The 21,738-nt window shown below is 37.2% G+C and overlaps 2 protein-coding genes across 3 annotated transcripts in view; one reads left to right on the forward strand and one right to left on the reverse strand.

The window, feature by feature from the left end:
• Positions 1 to 6,252: 6,252 nt before the first annotated feature.
• LOC116169761 lies at positions 6,253 to 14,623 on the forward strand. Its single transcript, XM_031485926.1, has 3 exons — positions 6,253 to 6,316; positions 6,370 to 6,723; positions 14,037 to 14,623. Exons 1-3 carry the CDS (start codon positions 6,302 to 6,304, stop codon positions 14,592 to 14,594), a joined length of 927 nt encoding a protein of 308 aa, XP_031341786.1. The 5' UTR covers positions 6,253 to 6,301; the 3' UTR covers positions 14,595 to 14,623.
• A 5,816-nt stretch (positions 14,624 to 20,439) lies between these two features.
• Positions 20,440 to 21,738, reverse strand: part of LOC116168604 (dopamine D2-like receptor) — a 44,054-nt gene continuing 42,755 nt past the window's right edge. For both annotated transcript variants that reach the window (XM_031484531.1, XM_031484530.1), the window contains one exon: positions 20,440 to 21,509. In XM_031484531.1, the coding sequence (XP_031340391.1) occupies positions 21,295 to 21,509 (215 nt within the window). In that variant the 3' untranslated portion in view covers positions 20,440 to 21,294. The remainder of the gene's footprint in view (positions 21,510 to 21,738) is intronic.

A 21,738-nucleotide genomic window follows, 5' to 3' on the forward strand; every position in this document is an offset into this window, starting at 1 on the left:
ACCGAGATCTAAACTAATACATAAATTTAAATTTTTTCGGCGAATTTGAAATTAAAATATTCATTTTGGGAATAGAACGCCTTTGACAACAAAAATTGTTTAATGTTGTTGCTAAAAACCTTTTCATTAAGCAACTTAATAGTATCGGGTAGATGATTATAAAATTTTATTGCAATATATTCTGCACCTTTTTTCGATATACTTAATCTTAAAAGGGGTAAACGATAATCCTCCTTGCTACGTGTATCGTGAGCATGAATCTGATGTTGTTGCCTATACTTAGCGAGATTTGCCTTAGCATAACACAAGCAGGTAAAAATAAACAGACAAGGCAATGTAAGGATCTTTAAATCTATAAATGCCTGTCTGCAATCATCTCTATAGCCCAGACCTGAAATTACTCTTAGTGCCTTGCGCTGAAGTCTAAAAAGATCTCCACTGGAAGAAGAGCTTCCCCATACTATAATACCATAGGTCAATAAAGAATGGCACAAAGCGAAGTAAGCGCGTCTTAAGACATTTGCTGAGACATTATCTGCTAATCGACGTAAGACAAATAAGTTACAGCTAAATTTTGCTTGAACATGTTCAACATGCATACTAAAACTCAATTTGCTGTCAATACAGAGTCCCAGGAACTTGACATAGCGTGGTGTTAAAAGATTATGTGTTCTCAGGGAGAGAATTAAGTGTTGTGTTTTTGAAATATTGATTTTTAATTCATTTGCAATGCACCACTTATTTGCAAGATCCACTAAATACTCGGATTCACCGTTTAATTGCTGAACAGATTTACCCTGTTTAAAAAGAGTGATGTCGTCTGCATACAAAATGCAGTCATTATATAATGAAACATAAGCGGGGAAGTCATTCACATAAATTAGAAATAATAGGGGCCCAAGAATACTTCCTTGAGGAACCCCTCTTTGAATGGGTAATTTGTGTGACAGCGCATTATTAAAACGTACTAGTAAGTACTAGTGCTTATTCGTAATTTTACGACTGCCATGGAAATGTTAATTGAAGTTTGCTTATAAAAATCGGCGTCTCTGTAAATAAAGTGGGTTTTGTCTTTCATTTAAAGGACTAAAGTTTCACTTTTCCTTTCGGAGGTATTAAAAGAAAATGTTGGACGAACAGTGACAGAACATAATGGAATGTCAAACACAATACTATCATTAATGGCAACCTTCAATTGGAAATGGTGGATTAGACTACATTTTGTACCGTTTTCGGCTCAATCTTATATATTTATAAGCGAGTTGTGGTGGTGTGGTGACGTGTACAACCCGGCAACGTCTAAATATTATTGTGTAGGACGAATTTACTTTCTGCTGATTAGAATTTTATAGTTTTTATCAATCGCCTAATCGCTCGAGAAAATTAGCGTGTACTAGAAGAAATGAAAAGTTTAATTTACCGCTTACCGATACAGGTATGGTGGTATTTTAATTATCATCAATGATTTTCCAGTTATAATTTCCCCACAAAACCACGCATGCGCAATAGACAACTAACTTCCTTACTAGTGAAGTAATTTGATCGAATTTTTTGTTGTAGGTTCTGCTAATAAGAGCAATGAAATTGGACGTCCCAAAATTTTTATCGTCACACGCATCTAAAGGCGTAAACAAACAAAATGTATAAGACCACTACTACTATGAATATCTTACACAAGACCGAAAAGTAATGGTTCTGTTGATATTTTTTTATTGATCGTGAAATTGAGCTCTTGTAAAGTGGGATATGTCAAATTTGATAATCAAACTTTTCCGCGTTGGGTGGTGTAACGGGCTACTTCCATTTACGACGGTTGAAGACCCACTTGCATAAAATAAAATAAAATCTCTACGGAACTGGCAGAAATCCCAATTCATCCACGGCTAACTCAGTAATAATAATGTTTTTTTATTCCCCTTACCTTCGCGGAAGTTTGGCCCCTTATCTCCTTCTAAGATTTCTAACGTTCTGGTCCGACAGAACTCATCATACGACATAAGACACTGAAATAAAATATCCAAATTCTTTACTTGGATCTGATTTTTATCAATAAATAAAATACAAATCTGGTCATGCAAATATTTCTGATAGGTCGATTTCTATAGGAATATCAAAGTTAGTTTAAACAAAATCAAATATGCAAAATTATTAAAAATAACCGATCACTAATTTATACAATGCAAAGCATTCAAAAACAACTTACATTAACTGATGTGAAACGCCAGATTATATTACTTCCGTTACATTTGAAGTTAAAAAAATTTCAACGTGCTTGAGATTGCCAAGGTAACTTTTTTTTAAGTTTGTGACCTTTCCACCCCCTCACATCGCGCTCAAATCGTCAAATTATTGAAATGCACACTTTTCAACACTTAGTCAACCCACCTTACTCGAGTAAATCCCAAAATCCCCTATTGGACTGACCGGAACTCCAAACCAAGCCAACTCATTTCCACAACGCCTGAATTCGCGAGTTACAAGCCGTACTCGCCGAGTCTCGAGCCGTGAGAAACCGCCTTAATCCGCGTATACACCAACTAACCAACATTTGTCTCAAAACCCTGCATTCTTATCGAAACGAGCCAAAGGTTTCGAAATCTATAGCGATAAAGAGAAAAATATTAATAATATTATTTCACTAGCTACTCCGGCAGTGATTGATGTTTTCTGTACAGGATGGAAATTTTGTCTGAAACATTCACATTTTTTTAATTATACCTGAATCACAATCTCCGTTTTAATCATTCAAATGCGCGTGAACAAAGGCCTTTAAAACACACGTGCTTTAAAGTTGCTAAGTATCGACACTTCACGTGAAATAAAAAAATCTCTTAGGTCGCTTTCTGCAGAACATTTCTTTGGCTTGTACCTATCCTTTGGTTGAAGCTTTCACAAACGCGCGTAATTTAGGGTATGCTGTCAAATCTGTTCCACTTTTTAATCGCAGCATTGTTTGCAGTTTTGACCAAAAGACAGAAGATTTAAATACCTTTGACATTTCCTTCATATATGCCAGCATTATCGATGCATTTAGGACTTTATTCGTAAGTAACTTCCTATTCAGGATGAAAACAACTTTTCATATTCTTTATAATAGGCTTTACTAGATTTGGATTTTACAACAAGCGATTTAATGGGCGGTGTATTATCTTTTTCAACGGAAATCGTTTAATTCACAAAACGATGATTTTTATAAGCAAACGTGAAGTGACATTTCCATGGCAATCGTGAAATTACGAACACCCACCCGACCCACCCCACTTAATTAGACGTGTATTCGAGTATAACGTCAATATGATCTCATTGTATTTCCTATTTTTAAATTATACTGTAGGTATAATAAAAAATACTATAAGAAACACGTGTATAAGGGACACGGTCAATTCGCCAAGGGACCACTCGCCACCGACCGACTAGCCAATGGGACAACTCGCCAACGCGACAACTCGCCAACGGGACAACTCGCCAACGCGACAACTCGTCAACGGGACAACTCGCCACCTCGACAACTCGCCAATGCGACAACTCGTCAACGGACGACTCGCTACTGCGACAACTCGCCAACGAAATATTTTTCCCTGTTTAATATGTCATACAAATGCATCCCACAAATGCAATAGTCAATTTCTCTAATTTTGTAAAAAAGTTTATCGAAAAATTGTAGTAGTCAATATTTGAATGAAGACCCAACCGCCTATACCTGTTTCTATTACTGCATTTTGATATAACGACATCTTCTGCAAATTATGATTTGAACAGAAAATTTGACAATCACATCGTTATTTGAACGACACATTAAACAGGGAAAAATATTTCGTTGGCGAGTGGCGCAGTGGTGAGTCGTCCGTTGGCGAGTTGTCGCATTGGCCAGTTGTCGCGGTGGCGAGTTGTCCCGTTGGCGAGTTGTCCTGTTGGCGACTCAGTCGGTGGCGAGTGGTCCGGTGGCGAGTCGCCCGTGGCGAGTTGACGCGTATCGCGTGTATAATTGGTCTTTAAAGTACTTGCACTCGTTGCGCGTGCTTCAAAGACTTGATTATACACTTGTATCTTAATATATTATTTTAACCAAACTTGTGATAGCCAAAATTGTAAAAAGTTTGCTAGAAACCAATCTACACACCTTAAAATTACGGCCAGTGGTGTACGCCTCACGATAAAAAAGCAAAAATTGTAGTTTTGAAGCTATTCAGGATTTTTTAATTAAATTAATTTTAAACTGTATATTTTTAGGCATTTGGGAGGCGGTAATTGTCTCATAGCTTATTCTGTGAAGGTTTAAATAACCGTTTCTGTACTGTCATCTTATACAATGATTTTTAAATTAAACTGACACTTAATATTGTACCGTAACAATCGTAACATTTCAAGGTATCTATGATACAACCGAACAACTTTTTTTCGTTCAAAATTGGACTTGAACATTGAAATTGTTGTAACGGATCACCGTAACTATCAGTTTCCAGGTCAATTTGGCATGAATTTCTTGTTTTGACTGTCATCGTAATTGTAAATTATTTGGTACACTGAAGACAGATTAGTGTATAAACTGCAACACTTAAAGACCGGTTTGTAGTGTTTTATAGTAGTGAGTAGGTATATACCGTGCGTTTCATGAGAGTTGGGCAAAAATCTGCAAACAAGAATTAAATGATGAGAATTCTGTCATACAATTTATTACCGCTTTGTAAATACAAGTTCCCTTCGTCTCTCTGGGGAAATAATTCATCAGTTAAAGGTAACAGCGTAATGTCGAAAACAACGATGCAAGTCATAATGAAATATCCTCCAATTGCGATACTATGAAACTTAGTCAATAGGTTTGGAACCCAACTTAAAAATTAATGATAAGGGAAAGTGTCAAACAATTTACATTTTATTATTAATTTGAAATTAAAGCTTCGTCTTAATTGTGATGAATAATAATATGTATAACTTACTACCAAGGAATCATTTGGTCAAAGAAGTGAAATTACTCTCAGTTTTCAATTTTTATGTCGCAATGCAGAACGCTAAAGAAATTTTCGTTTCATCACTCGTGTCTTTGATGTTAATGATTTTACAACCGAAATTGTTATTGATTCTGAACGAAAAAGGAAGTGAGGGTACTACATCCTGTAGTCTTTCGCAATTTTAATTGCCTTTGCTCATATGAACAGTGTTGGTCAACAAATCTTGCTTAATGTACCGCAGAATTATCTTTGGTGCTGCCCAGAGGCGGACTGGGTACTTACGGCCCAGGTGGAATTGCATAGGTATTAGTGTAATGAAGATGGCATGTGGGGGGGGGGGGGAGCTCTGCGGTGCAATACAAACACTTTTTTGCTTCATTTTAAAGTATTCCTTTCTCGAAAATCAATTATAGAATATAGTTTTTTTTAATTGCAACTGATAATTAAAAGTAACAAAATATACATAACCCAAACGAGGCGCGTCGCCTATAATTGTGTTTCAGCACTTTCAAAATACGACAAAAAATGATAAATTCATTGTAAAACGCTTAAATAAAAACAGAATTTTATAATGAACAACCTAACTTCAACCCCAATGAGAGAAACGTGTTAATAATTTATTAATAGTGCAAGAAACTGACATTAATGCTGTCTAATACAGCACATACTTATAAATTTCCAAGGGGCCATTATGACCTACAGGCCAGGTGGTTATCGCCACCCGCCCTCCCCGGGCCAGTCCGCATCTTTGATCCTTGTACCACACTGCAAAGGGCTCCATGATACCATAGCATTTAGGTAGCAAAGGATTGGACGCTGCTACCATACCTTTTATTATTCAAGGATTATTCAGGATTATTGCACATAAACAAAAATGTAAATTATATATTCGTCGACGAATTAACACATTACATAGGTTGTAATGCCAAGTGCGATTTTATCGTGACCGCGTGAGCTGCAAAAATTCCTCGATCATTTAGAAAATGCCGCTGATATTTCCTAAGTAATCCTTTAATGGCAATTCTGTCTCAGGATTTATATAATTGGCAGTTGGCCAACCTTTGTTTCGATTTGTGTAACCTTTACGTTACTTACCTACTCTAAATTAATAACTTCCGGTTATAGAAGAATTAATGTCTCGTTATGGTTGTCTTGCAATACATCCTAAGACTAATTACAACGTTCTGCGAATATGTGAAGCATGATTTTTTGGAAGACAAATTAAAAACAATAGATCGGAAAGGTGGGGTGGTATTGGAGAAAGGAGATCGCCAGGAAACTGCATATATATAAAATCGGACTGGCTCCTCTTTATTATTACTTTCACCGATCTGTTGCAAAAACGCCGTACCATGAAATCGTATCTTGTAAGTTTTGCCCCGTTTCACTTATCGGATTTTAATCGGTGTTTTTTCCGCAGGTGTTGGTCAGTTTTATTGTGACTATTCTCGCAGAGGATAAACCCGATGCAGTTGCGCAAGAAAGAAGTGATTCCGATAAACAGGAATACGAGACCTACTATAAATTTTCACCCCAAAGGAGTGCACAACAAATACCAGAACAATTACTCAACTTTCATCAGCAAGCCGCTAATTACGTGCCCCAAGTCAATTTTATTCCTCAACAGCAGAAGTATGCGGCTGCACCGGTACCTGCACATATAATGTACGGATTTGCACCGCAAGTTCAGCAGCAGTTGGAGTATGCATCGCAACCGGGAGCCGCGACATTTGCGCAATCTGCCCACAAACCCCAACCCGCTGCTGCAGCAAGGGTAAGTTTTTTTGTATTAATTTTATATTCCCAACCCGCAAGCGAGCATAATTTCGAATAGGGGACACTTTCGTTTTTAATCGATGCCTAATTAAAACGATTCGTAAATACTTTAGAAATTTATACGTAAAGGCGGGCTGAGCCACAAATTTCACGAAATATATTCCTGCCCATTTGCATTTCCAATACACGCAAATTCCAAATTCTTGTACTTCACAAAACTAGATCTCTCACTAAATTACTGTTATTAATGTTTACTCTACATATACTCCGCCGTAAAAAAACTGGCGTGTCTCCGTTTAATGAATGTACACTACATACTCTCTAATCATAATCTCAGCGGATCTAAAAAACTTATTAAATCTTTTTTATTTAAAACGTATCTCTTAATTACTAACGAATAGAACTGTTTACTTTCTGTTTCAATAATAGAAAGTACCTCCGAATCGAACATAGTGAATGTAAATTGATACAGCGCGATGAGAAATTATATCACGTTGCTTAATGTAGCATAAATTACATGGTTAGTGTTTACTAATATGGTACATTGCATTGGCCTTTATGAATTAATAATATTTGGATAGCGACGTGAAGAATTTATTCGTCCAAATACCTAAGCGTGTGGCCATCCACCATTATATTCACTTGGGTACAGGGGCGGTTTTATACATCTACTCGGGGGGGGGGGGGGGGAATAAAAAGCTACTAAACTATCTATTGCCGCATTAATTTCCGAATACCCATAACCTGCCAAATATTATCCCAATCCAATTTAAGCATGAACTTTAAAAAAAAGCAACAAAAAGCATTTAAAGCTCCATTGTTCAAAAAAGGCAAAATAAAAATAGGCTCAAACGCTTTCATTTTTCATGAAACGTATAGATCCAAAACTAATAACCATTACATTTTGCATTCAAAATTAACGTATAAGCAAAATGCCATAAATCCACACCATATTCATTATTATGCGGTGGTAATCAGTGCTGAGTGCAGTCGTGAGTCGCAGTCTGGACAATACACGATTCCGCCCCCGCCGGCATTATTTTGTATTTTATTCAATTTTACTTTTCCGTCAGGTGGTTTGTGATTAGGTCTATTTAATTCGATTATTATGTAAACCTAATGAAATAAAAAAACAATCGAGCAGTATGTTTAGGGGGGGGGGCGATCGGCCCTGTCGCCCCCCCCCTAAAAACCGCCCCTGCTTAGGTAAATGAGAACTACTGCTGTTTCCGATATTCGACCTGTTAATTGGTCATAATTTGTAATTTAATATAACAACCAGAACACTTATTTATCTTATATCTAAATGATTTCTTCTCTATAAGAAAATTCGGGAACGTCTTCGATAACAGAAGCCGACCCTGTGCAATCTCTATCTCAATACCTTTTTTCCTGAATGGTAGTGGAGATGCTGATCGACTTAATATTCAGAAGGATTGAGTAAATTTTTGATTCTTAATAGAGTAGAACCCATAATAATATCTATATTAAGTGCACCTAATTTAAAAACGGTTACCGAAGCCCAGTAAATTTTAAATTTAGCAGATAGTGGACCATAATGTAAATATTGCCATCCTATTCACGCTCCTTGAAGGAACGGCAATTTTGGGTAACTTTTCTCACATTATGAGATCCCCATACTTGTTTTTATTTTTCTTTATTTATTTGTTGCGCATTGCACATTTTTATTGCGCGAAACAATAAGTTGTTTATTGCAGTGTCGAGGTAAACTTTCTTTGATTTTTTGGCATAGTTCTGAAATTCTTCAATGGTTCTTTGGGTTTTAATTATCGACCTTTCTAACATTTGTAAGGATTTAAGGTATTGGTTCTTTGATCGAGATTTTACTTTAGTCTATATCTATTATATGTTTGCTTCTAAATGTTCGCCTTTTTAGCGCATTTTCCAACTTATGTTGGAAGGCGCTATTATGGTCACTTTCTCCGTCCGTTCACCCGAGACCTAACTACACCCTCAGTTTTGAAGATATTTAGTTCATTCTGTTTGCATTCGATAGCTTACGGCAACTCAACCAAAAAAATCTTGACGATTAAAATGTGTATGCGCAGACTGCGCGGTCTAGTAAAGGCAAACATATCGCATATTGTAAACACTTGCGTAATGCTAACTTTCTTATTTATAGAAATATTTTTTTGAAATTTAAACCACATCAGATGCTTCTATCAGAGAAAAACGTAGCGCACATAGCTATGGCCTTATGGTAAATACTAATCAATGCATGGCAAATGTGCTAAAGTTACTCGCCTCAATGATTTTCAAATTAACCCTATCCCGGTATCATATTGGATTAAAAAAATTTTAGTTTTTCCATTTTGTAAAATCTGTGTCATCGCAAATCCACTTCAATCAATTCTTCTTCAAGGTAAAAATTTGCATAAAATGGGCACACAATTATGCCGTTACGGCGATTTTAATATTAACTCAAAAGATACAGACTAAAAGTCATCATTTTGGGCTCATTTATTTATTTATTTAGCTGCATAAGTAGCTATCTAAAAACAGGTTGACACAAAAAATACATAAGTGCGTTACGTTGGGTACAGACAAATAAAGTACATTGTAGACTGTTTGCATTTGATTACAATTACATTTCAAAAAGCATATGTTGTGTCATTTTTTGCCGTATAATATAAATTTTCTGTACAATCCAAAGATAACCAAAATGTTAATTCAAATCCACAATGTTCATTCAAATAAAAATGACGTAATACCATAACTTTGTACTTACTTTTGTGGTATGGGGTGGTCCCAGTCGATTCCTGCATTGCGACTGTTTGGTCTATTGCACGGTATAGTTCCCTTTTCTCTTTGAGGGACAACTCGAATCATTCAGTTATTGTTCATACTACTTTATGTATGTACTATACACGGTAGTATGTACTCCTTTGCTTCCCATAGGAGTTTTAAATGGATTCTAGAGTGGTCGAGTTGTCCAACGGCTCTATATCTAAAAACGGCCCTAGAGCTACCTCCGCCCTTTCAGCTACATTCACTACTTTGTGGATGGAAAATTCGTAGCATTGCCCTGGTTAATAAGCACATTGGTGTTTACTGAGGGGCTCGGGCTACGACGTTAGACTGATGGGTCTAATCGACTTGGCTTGGGCGCCCAAAGATGAACCTTAACATAATATCTATTGCAATGACAATCATTAATATACGTAAATTTAACAAAATTGTTTGTGTCAGAGCGGAGGCTTCCATAGAGCGACTTTCGGTATACGACGTGTCAATGTTGAACGAAAAGTTAACGTTTCGCCCACTTTCGTAATGTGATTCATCAGGACAAAGTTTATTTTGTTTTCTCTTTGGTGGTCAATGCTTCATGTATATCCTATTGTTGATTTGCGCGGCTTTTTGAATTCGGTTATTGACAGCCCTTCGATCTTGAAGTGACGGACGAATTTTGCGCTAACTTCAATTACCGATTTCTTTACTTAAACTCCACCAAGACTCAACGTACCATTCCATACTGCTTGGTACTCGAAAAATTTTACTTTGGACCACACACTTGGCGCTCTCGCGACCCAAGAGCGAATGCCCTACCGCTATCTCTCATGGACGCGTCCCTACTATTTTTAAATTTTTTTAACATGCTTACAAAATGGTGTTAATAGGTTAAAGGGGCCAGCTGCATCATTAACCAATCGTCCAACAAACCAGATTTCAAGAACGCTTAGTTCGCGCGTCTCACGTGGCCCCATGACATCACTATGAGCAATTCTTCTGATGTAGCTGTTTTGTTCACGTAATAGACACTAAGACCGTGTTATCCCTCGTCAGACTGTCGCCAGTGACATACAAAATATAGACACCAGATTAATTAAGAATCCAATGACTTTAATGAATTTAAAAATGTTGGAATATACAGTCCTTTGATGGGACCACCTTGTATACTTCTTCATACTTAAAAAACCTACGTTAACGAAATTCAACTTTACACTATTAATTTAGTGAAATCGCCCCTAAAAATCGTTCCAACTACCCAAATTTTACATAATCATCATACTAGTTTTTCGATATCAGGACTTGTCCGCTGACAAGGTAATCTGATTTTTCTTTTGAAAATAACAGACTCGGATGTCTGTCCAATCATTTCACAACATTAGAAACAGAGAATGGTCCTTGCTCCGCTGCAAATCAGGAATTAACTTAGGCAGATATTTGTCTGTCACTTGTTCCATCTTGGTTCTCTACCGCTTTTTATCTTGGTTTCGCAAAGAATACCATGGAGTTCAATAAACGTTCACATTTAGGCGTCATATCTTTTCTTAGATAGATCTTAAAAATTAACATAATTTGGAAATAATTAATTCACACTTAGTTTTTTGTAAATTTGAACAAATAATTTCAAGCTAAGGTGATATGAAAAATTCTTCTGTACGCGTGTTTCTGGACGGATTTTGATGACATTTTTTAAAAGCCTCTTTTTCTCTTGATGTCGCACTCTGATATTTCACGTACTAATCGATACATGCGCCAAGTCACTTGTCATTCTGTACGCTGGGTTTCCGTTATCATATATCCGTCAATATCGAGCGTACGAAGTTTCCGGAGAAAATCTAGTAGGAGTATAAGCAGATTTGGATGTTGTAGTTCTAAATACTTTGGACAGATTCTTTAAAAGGTTCTAAGAAAATTCGCAGAACATTAAAAAAAATTCCTAGATGATCCTAAGGTTTTAGGATTTATAGGATTCTACCTATTTTATTTATTTATTGTCCCATTTGTTCTAGGTCCTCAGTAGGCTTACGCCCAATTACAGAGTGACCTGCATAATGCTTTTTAGAGGTGCCCCGGCGTTGTTCCGATATTTACCTTACGAATTAGGAACACTGCAGGAAAACCTAATTTGGAGTAGCCGGCAGAATGCTCGAAACTGATCTAAGCAAATTTCCATCTCTGCCACAAATGATAAATTCCTATCTCAGACCAGGTTCGAACGCCCGACCTCCGGTTCTATAGCCCAATGCTTTATCACTGAGCTACAAAGCCGGTATTTTCTAAAATCTGCGAAGGTTCTGGCTCTTCTACTCTTTCCACTTTACTTCGTATAATTTCTCAAGTTTTTCCCAGGTTTCTGCTCTCAAATGCTCATGAAGTACCTATTTTGTTCAAGTTCCTCTCCAATTCGCCAATTCTCTTGATGATTTCTCTCAAGGACTTTTTAAGCTTCCCCCAGCCTCACCATGTTTCTCTTAAGTTCACGTTCAAGTTATGTTGTTCATATATCCTTTAATTGTCCATTAAATTCTACCCAAATTGTCAAGTTCTTGCCAAATCCTTCACAAATTGCCTGTATGTTCTCCTCAAGCTTCTCTGAATATTCTCGTATACTGCTCTCAAGATACCCAAATTGGTTTCGAGTTATCTTCAAAGTTTTTTTTTACTTTTCCTCAAAGTTCCCATCATTTTGTGCAGCAATAACTTTTCGTACGGCAATATTCCGTGTCTACTGTTGTCTGTTTGACTAACAGGAAAAGACCAAAAATTACCACTTTTTGGAACACCACAGATATACTTTACGTATATCATGGTGACACGGAACATAAGCAATCACTTGCTGTTGATTGACGTACCTCAATTAAATTCTGTAATTGGGGTCATTATGTGGTCAGTTTGTAGTGGGGGTGACCAAACTAACTGATGTATGTTATATTCAACTTAATTAATGACAGCCAGATCGTTATTTTTGGCTGCATAAAATTAGGCGCCTTTCTGAATAGATTTTGTCATTTAAAAGCTACATAGGGAAAACTATACATGTAAATCCATATGTCTACTTCATAATAAATGTCACTATAGGTATACCTACTCGTAATGTTAATAAGCTACTGATTTAAAATCACATTTCCTTTCGAGCTTCGCATCTTTTATCATATTATTTTTGTTTGCGCGTCGGTTTCCACTTTTAATCCAATTTTCCATCCAATCCAATCAGATTTTTTTCCTAAAGATCACGTACATGTGTATGGAAACGTTCGTAGCGTTGTAACAAGATATATCTTCGCACTGAAATCGTATATCCCGAAAAACGGTCGCAACGCGTAAACAACAAGTCAAACTTTTGTTTTCGGATTGAATTAATGTGTTAAAAGCGGCAAACTTTCAGTTGTAATTTTTGAAACGGTGGTGGCCGCAATTGATTTATTAACGCTAGACGTTCTGAACAGGTAAATTTAAATTAAATTTGAATAGAAAATGCGTCGACCTGAGTTAAATCAGTATACCCTATGTAGGTTAGTCTATGGAAATTAAATTGAATCGAGTAATTTCCGATGTGTATTGTCCTGTCAGGGCAGATTGGAAAATATGTCGATTCAAATTGGATGTTGTAAATGGGTACGTCACGATATATAACTATTGTAGGTACGTAAACTATTGAATGGAGCAATTTGTGTTAGGACCTTACTTAATATACCTATGCTCATACCTGAGAACCAAATCATTTTTCAACATTCACTATTTGAACAGAATTTATAATTTAGTCTGTAATTTAGTTGGCTCAGCTCCATGTAATTGCTTTCCTCAAAGTGCATTCTGCAGTAGCACGATTGAAGTTCGGTAAATTAAATTCCGTGAAGATTAATTGCATATTCTCTCGCAATAAGAAAAATACAACGAGATTTTTTTTACAATTACAAATCTGATCCGCATTAATGCTCCAAACTTAATTAACACAATTCTTCAGTACATTTCATCATTCGGTGGACATCTACAAGACAGCTTCCCTGCAAGTCCATTCTCAACGGTATTAAATCCGAACACGTTGTCACAAATTCTATCTAGGGTAGTCGCAGAAGACAACGCAATTTTTAAAAGAACGGCCCCAGTACCAGCCCCATATGCGTTTGCAAGTCGATTTCAAGATTTCGATTATAATTTTCTCTCAAACGACGCTTTTCGTAAGACAAGACGTGAACGACAGTTACCTATGACTATGATGGGGAGGAATCCAAACGGATTTGGAGGTTTTCCGTTGCAAATGACGTATTTTCCACAACGATATGGACATTTTCCACCTGATGCTGTTGGCCCTAGACAAGATCTGTTACTTTACAATTTTGACATGGTACAACTAATATAAGTACAATAATTGCTAACGTAACTAGAACTGACTATTTAACTACTGTAGGGTATGCGCACTTTGGGCATGTAAATAACGATACCTAACCGCTGTCGGTTTTATTAGCAGTAGTGTAGAAAGGTTGTTTTGCAACTTGTAACAATGTAGACTTGCCCCCCCCCCCCCTCCCCTTACCGAACTAACCAGTAAATGTTTGTTTTTAGCAACTGCCCGCGCCACAAATAAACTTCTCACCAGCATCAGAAGTATCTTCGTTCCGGTTTTCGAGTCCCTTAGTCACATATTCCAACCAAGGAGTCTTGCAGCAGTTGACCGGTAAACTAGCGGCAGGTGGAGATGCAAGCCCAGTTGGCCAAGAATCTCAGACGGTCGCCCCAAAGAAGATCGCCAAAACGTCGCAACCAGTAGCCTACGCGCAATCTCCTCAGTTCGCACATGCGCAGGAGTCGGCATCTCAAGAATATAATTACGCCAACTTACCGCAGCAACAAATCGCCTACGTCACCGTACCGCAAAGGGTCGCCTACGCGCCACAGCAACCCCAAGCAAAGGCAGCGTATGCGGCCGCTCCTAAACAATATTACGCAATCGCCGCACCCCAACAAGCCGCATATCCTTCGCACGCATACTCACCATCCGACTTACAGCAATTCGCTTACGTGTTGGCAGTTCCACAAGGTGGCCGGTCAGCAGCTCAACCGATCTACGTGACCCAGCAGCAGGGCAAGTATCAGGGTCAAGGTGAAAATTATCAAAAATAAGCGTCGGTGAAATTTCTCTAATGACTTTTGTACATAATGTTTCCTATTTTCTATTTTTTGTTTCGTAATTAAAAATTGTTTCATTACTTTGTTTTTATGGAAATTCTCGCGAAGAAATTTTCGGGAATTTACTTCCGACGTTCACCCGCAATTCGCGTTTGAAGATTTGACTCACCATCAGTATCTCGGTCGGGGCTACCACACCCTTTTTCTCATTGACAGACGAAGAGATCACCTTTTCTACAAAAATGGGCTAAACTTGTAAGCCATGGGATGAATAAGGTGCAGTTGAATGCTTGACAAATTTCTTCTTTTTAGTGTCGTATTTGCCGCAAATACCTATCGCCATGTTTCCTTCTGTTGAGTAGATACTCATCCGAGAAGTCTGATAGCGATTATTCTCCCTTTTGCGATCTATACCCCTTATTATGTAATAATGGTCACTCATTTTTTCCCTTTTCATGGACCTCATTATACAACGTCTCATATTTCGCATCTTTTCCTAATTTCGTCATTCCTCATTTTCATAAGGTATCGTAGATATTTAAATGACATGACTTGCTCGATACATGGGTAGGGTAGCCTTGTAACAGCTCAGTTTTACTTTACGTACCCTTTTCAATCTAGCTTCCAGTAACCTCCCCATTAACAATGGTCCCATTTATTTGATAAGCAAAACGGCTACACAATCTCAAAAAATGATCGCCATCAATTTTTCATAAAAACTCTGGTTTTGCCGATGGAAAGCTCTTATGCTATTACTTCCTTGATTCCTGTTTTGCAGGAATGTCCCAGTGAAACAACCACATTTCGTGGATCCCTGAAAAATAACTATCATCGTATGCGCTCAAATGCTTCTGATTGGGTCGTTCTGAATCGTGTCGCAACCCCACCCGAGTTGTTTCGACCAATATTTTACTTGGAAATAAGATGGGCCGTTAGTACCGTATCTCTGGGTCATGGATAACTTTCACACCATTTTCCTTTTTAATGAGGGACTTTATAACCGTGCAATGTTCGAAGTCTCGTTTTCGAAATAAATCAACGTAGTCCCGTTTTTTTGAAGATGTGTGATACTATGCGTGCCTAACTGTGCGAGAGGCACTTTAGATCTGGCCGTATGTGGAGCGTGGAATGCCAAAGGTGGCTTGGATGGACAGGGAATCGAACCTGTACCTTCTCAGTGTCATAACCATTAGACCATTTAGATCTTAGATTATTTCCAGAATAGGTCTCGCGCAGCCTCTGAAAAATGTGTGTTACTTTTGCAATTCCATTTGAACCTACCAATTTGGCTCTAATATTCTGACGTTTTTCATTGAATAGCTTCTGGATATTGACAACTTACCGAACAAACGTTGTATGACATATAGAGCAAATTTTATACCGGAGAGATTTAATAAAAATTAGTAGTTCTTTATACGATGTTACAAATTTCAAAGTCCACTAAGCTAACAATTTCTCTTTTAATTAAACACAATACCTAACCTTATTTAATAAATTAACTAAATAAACAACAAGCTTTTTGCCCCAATTGTTCTCCCACTTAATCTTCTTTGACAGTTTATTTCCGTAAGTACGTATTGGTTATTTTTTTTGGTTTACGGCCACTGCGTTATTGCGCTTGATAGCACCACCTGTCGATGGGATTTCCCGCGCAAGCCGAAACCCACATTCTTTTTGCTCTCCCAATTTCCATTTTCCAGAAATCATTCTACGGCCAACACGCCTTAGTTCGACACGATGAACAGGCAGGGTGAAAACCATGTGGTTCTAATTGCAATTTCCAAGTATAATTATTTCTGGTGGATTTTTGTGGTTCCTGATTTAGTTGGATGGGTTCCCTACAGCTTTCTCCGAGTTTCTTGGAGGATATGTTTTGGTTTTCACTGATATCGTGAGTACAGACATTTTGTTTAATCGACCTGGTTAAGTTATGCATTATTTTAGGTTTTGCTGTGGAAGTTGAACAGATTACCCTTCGTTGATGTAATCTCATTGTTTATGAGTAACCCTTTTATTTTAAGTGGTAGGTTTAGACTGCACATAAAAGGGATTGGTGCATTTGGGTAATTTTTAGGACTTCAGCGCCAGAATAAGATTGTGGGAATCCTTCATTTACACTCATTCACAGGTTAATTTCGATATACCGTAGTATCTAATCATGGTATCTGTCTACCTAATGGTCATCAACTTATATAATCTCAACGCGTGGCCGTAGATGGTAAAAAAGTTGGCGACTCTTGGAAACACCTACTGGAATTAAAATAAGTAGTAATTCATGAAATATTTCCTCTTCAAGGAACATGCTAGTGATTGTAGAAATTTAGGTCACTGCACTGTTTTATTTGTAATTCATAATTTGGTCACCTCTTCAAGGATGTAGATATTCTAAACTTAATATTTAGTCCGTAATTCACTGTATCCTCTGGCGATACATTATAGATTTCGAATACGTTCTTCTTATGGGTAAGTACACTGCTTTCCCTACGCAGAGGACTTTGAAGTAAGATTTTAACAGTTTTATATCGTTACTCCAATATCGATATCAATTGAATTATTTTAACCGGCGTGTTCTAAAAATATCGATGTGGTGAAATTGTGATGGAGCGCGACAGAGTAAAACAAAGTTGCGCATTGCAGATAATAATAGATAAATCGGTGTGCTAAACTAAGTGCACTAATGTTAAGAACTGAATTTTACCATAAAATGGAAAATTTCCATTTATGGTCGCCCAAAATTGAAGCGTATTGTTCCATTATGTTTACGGTTTGTTTCCAATGCTTATGTTTATTTATGAAGAATCCCTTGGAATATTTTGATGAAAATCTGGACGTTTGGTGGAATATTCAGAATCCTACATTCTGTCAAAATACGTGCATTTTAAAAGTACGGAAAGTAGGTCCGAGCATACTAAAGTTTTCCAGAAATATGATCACGAGTTCTTTTCAACAATTGTAGTTACCTACCGTTACAAAGGGGAATATACCGAGTTGCATTTCAAGACCACTTGGTTTAAGTTTTTGTTGGAAAATCGCTTTTCCCTTCAACAGCATTTGAGGTTTCTTTAAGTGGACTACTCATCATGCATGATTGTCTATATTCGGGTGACACGACTCCACTAACCAGAAACCCAATTGATAACGAATGTTATTTGTTATTACATTACTCAACATGATGTCTTTAAATTGGCAAAAAAAAGGCTCAAATCAAAAATCAAAAAATAGTAAGTTTTTCTTTTATTTGCCTTTTATGTAATTCAAGAACGTTGTACGAGGATAAGGTGACAAATTTTCAGCCTGAACAAGAGATCCAAAAGGCGAAAGTACCAGTTTCCTGTCTGCGCGATGACACGTTTCAAATTGTTCGCTCAAGTGAATTGTGCTGACGAGTCTTTATAGTACATGCATTAACACCTAAGTAAATTCATCCGAAATGAGAAAAGTTTACAACTCTGCTCCTTCAATTCTAACGTTAAAAATGGGGTAGCTGAAATTAAACGTGGTCTCACGTCGCTCGAATATGACCGACGTGAAAGATGGCTAAAAACTGCGAGTATACCGGAAACTGTCGAAAAAGTGCTCATTATTGTGTTGGGCGATAGGCAAGTAAAAGTGTGTGAGATAGCAGAGGCTCTGGGCATATCGAAAGAAAGGGAGCGAAACATCTAGCAAAAAGAATTAGAGGTGCGAATGCTCTCCGCAAGGTGGGCGCCGCATTTGCTGAATGCGGATCAAAACCAAGTGCGCACCTGACATTCGCAGCAATGTTTGGACAGATTCTAGAGAGATCGGACAGATTTTGTGCGGCGATTTGTCACTATAGACGAGACATAGGAGCAGTGTGTTTTGAGATGCCAAAGGTATCTTGGTAATCATTGATTACCTTCATAAAAGGCAAAACAATTACCGCCGAAGGTTACTTTGACCTTTTTGACCAGCTGCAAGTCAAAATTCGTGAGAGGAGCCCCTTATCTGCTTACAAAAGTGTGTTGGCAATGGGAAAACTGCAGGATTTGAGGTAGGCTTGCTCGGCCATACCCCTTAGTCACCCCATTTGGCACCCTCAGACTTCTATCTTTTCCCACAGCTGAAGAAATTTGTTTTTGGAAACTGCTTCACGTTTAACGAAGAAGTTAAGAGACCTATAGATGAATCATTTAACAGCCTTGTAGACTCTCCCTTCCGGAGAGGAATACTGATATTTTCGTGCAATTTAGTACTGTTTGTTGACGGACACAGGTCTGATTATCAGAAACAGCTTCCAGCAACATGCAATAGAATCGGTCGTATTAGATTCCCGAATTTGGGTGTTTGATATATTTTTTTCCAATGGTCGACTTGATTTAATATTTAGCAGAAGCATCTTTAATCAATCGATTACCCGTTGTGCCGACAATTTGTTTTTAAATGTTCGGTTACATTTTTTTTCGAAATGGACTTTTAATACGGAAAACTCGAACATACCAAATCGTAAGTGTTTTCTTGTGTACGAATTGAGCTTACTGATGTTCTTTTTTCTATTGTAGGGGAACAAATACCAACCATATAGTAAATTTTGGAGTCATTTTGGGACTATTCCAGTTCTTTTCTTTTGTGTACTCTCTGAATAAGAGGTTAGCATTGTTGTGGGTTATAACGTAGTCGTAATTAGGTTACATTTTAGAGTCTTTGCAAGCTGGTTAATTATCAGCTGAATCCGGGGAAATAATCGGCCTACTGCAGATGAGTGTACTGTAAAACATCCCGTAGAATCATTAAAATCTTAAGGGTGGTAATAGTTCATGGGAAGATTTCATTTTTTTAAATTTTGCATACTCTTTGATTAATAAACGATAATTTTTCTTGTGGGTAAATTGTTGACTCTTTTTATACTGAAGCTACCTTTCCTAATTCCGGTGGCTGCAGATAAAATTGTTTTGGAATTAGGTGGCGCCCGAAAGACTTGAATTGAAGCACCAGTAAGTATTAGTGCCTGGGATTTACTTGGAACCTTTTATAATAATTTGTGGTCAAAGTTTTTAATTCACTTACCTACTACCCTGAGTAAGAGCATATCTCTCTCTACGCTGTTAACTATTTGGCTAACGGAGCTAGCTGGCCGATCAGCGGCGTGTGTTGATTTCAAAGTGCACATGGTATTTTATAGTGCCCTGCATTCTAAGCTTGCGCGTTATTGGTAAGTAGTAGATTGACTGTGGCCATTAAGGGAGAAACTAAGTGCAAACAAAAATTCAAAAAAAAAATACTCAGGATGTAATAGGTAAGCAAAAAAAGAGCGAGGAAGAGGAGATCAACAGAAAGAATCTGTTACAGCAAGCTAACGGTCCGCAATGTTTCGCGTTTGAGTTCCAAAATGTTGCACAATTCTGCAACTGCAATAATAATTGTGTATGGATTGTAGTGATGATCTAATTTAGAAATTATAAAGTCAAAGTAGTTATCTACCCGTCCTAACTGAACACCCCCTATAGGTCATTCAGATCGTTTGGAGCCAAAATTAGTGACCCGATTTGTACAAAAAAAAAACCTGGGTAGTTGTGAGTTATAAACGAAAAAATCTTTTTTTTTTGCTTCTGGTTTGGTAAGACAACCTGTAACGAATGACCCATCTGGTTACTAACTGAGCGCTTGTACTAGTTGTGGACGATTTGATAGAGGAACAGCGTCCAGTCAAAAAACACATTATCAACAGTATTAATTCTCCCACACACTTACTGAGTATCCAATTTACTACGAATAAATGCTAAATGGCGTAGATAGAAGGTGTCTTGTGGGTCGAACCAGGAACAGTACACGTTTCTTAGGAGTGGGAGAGGAAACATTTTTTCAGTAAGTAAGGGTATAGTCTCTATAAGAAATAGCTTTATTACATTTGACAGAAATTTTTTGTTCAGCGCATCTGTAGCGAATAAGTATATACCTACGTACATTATCTTTATGATAAGCGTAAACTTTGATTTTTCACAGTGGGATAGTTTTTTCAAAGCAAACAGTCGTAGAATTGGGCTCACGTATACAATAGTGATTATAGAATCACAACTGTATAACTTGTTTTACGAATTTTGCTTTGGGGAATGCCTATGTACAATTTTTTAACGTACCTACTTTTATGTACAAACTGTACACTTTATTGATATCGACCTTACGCTATTATTATTAACCGTGTCTTAAAATAAACAAAACATTATACTAACTTAACTTATCCTTAACGTTAGATCACAATAGCAATTATTACATTATATTTACATTAGAGCTATATTATTATTCCATTACATGTTAGTATTATTATCTTTAGTTGATAACAAGTAAACTTGCGTACAACAGAAAAGTCTTACAGGTACTCGTCCAATACGTATATATTAAATCACAGTTCTATGACAAGATGCAAAAATTTGTACCACATCTAACCAACAAAGGGGCGATTTGGAAATTAATCCGTATCAGACGAACACGGCAAAAAAGCACAACGGAAATGTTCTATAGGTAGGTAGTGGTGTCCATTAAAGTTATATACACTCTAAGAAATGTACGTCTTAATGATATGTTAACAATAAATTCGGTATATGTGTGTTTCCTTGGCTTGAAAACAAATTGAGCAATTAAACCTACAGAGAAATATAAACGGAAGAACTTCGAAAGGTGTCATTTGAGCAATTATACTACGCAACAACAACAAACCAAATTAACGATTGAAGCTTTAAGGTCCAAGGAACATTAATTTTTTAAAGGCTTTTCTAAATTCAGGATTGAAAATTGTATAAATGACAGGATTAACAAAACTATTGATGTATCCCAACCACGTCGTTAGTAAGAATGCTGCAACTCCCGGCTGACAGGATAATCCAAGTTTACTGCACATGGCGTCCATTATGTTACACGTGAAGAAGGGCACCCAACAGAAGAGAAAAACTCCTGAAAGTAAATCGTAACAATTACTATTATATTACTAACACATGAGAAATTGAAACGTTCGCGACTATTTGTCAAGATTGATAGTGGTTGTTTGTTTAGGTCCGCCTATTCTAGTTTCACTCACGCCAGAAACTTTACCCCAAAACTTTACACTTTATCGAGAGTGACTATTTCTTTGTCGTGCGAAAAGTTGAATAGGAAAGTGGACCGAAATAGGTCATGCTCGTGA

Source organism: Photinus pyralis, unplaced genomic scaffold (genome assembly GCF_008802855.1).
Source record: "Photinus pyralis isolate 1611_PpyrPB1 unplaced genomic scaffold, Ppyr1.3 Ppyr1.4_LG4, whole genome shotgun sequence".
Classification (NCBI taxonomy): Eukaryota; Metazoa; Arthropoda; class Insecta; order Coleoptera; family Lampyridae; genus Photinus; species Photinus pyralis.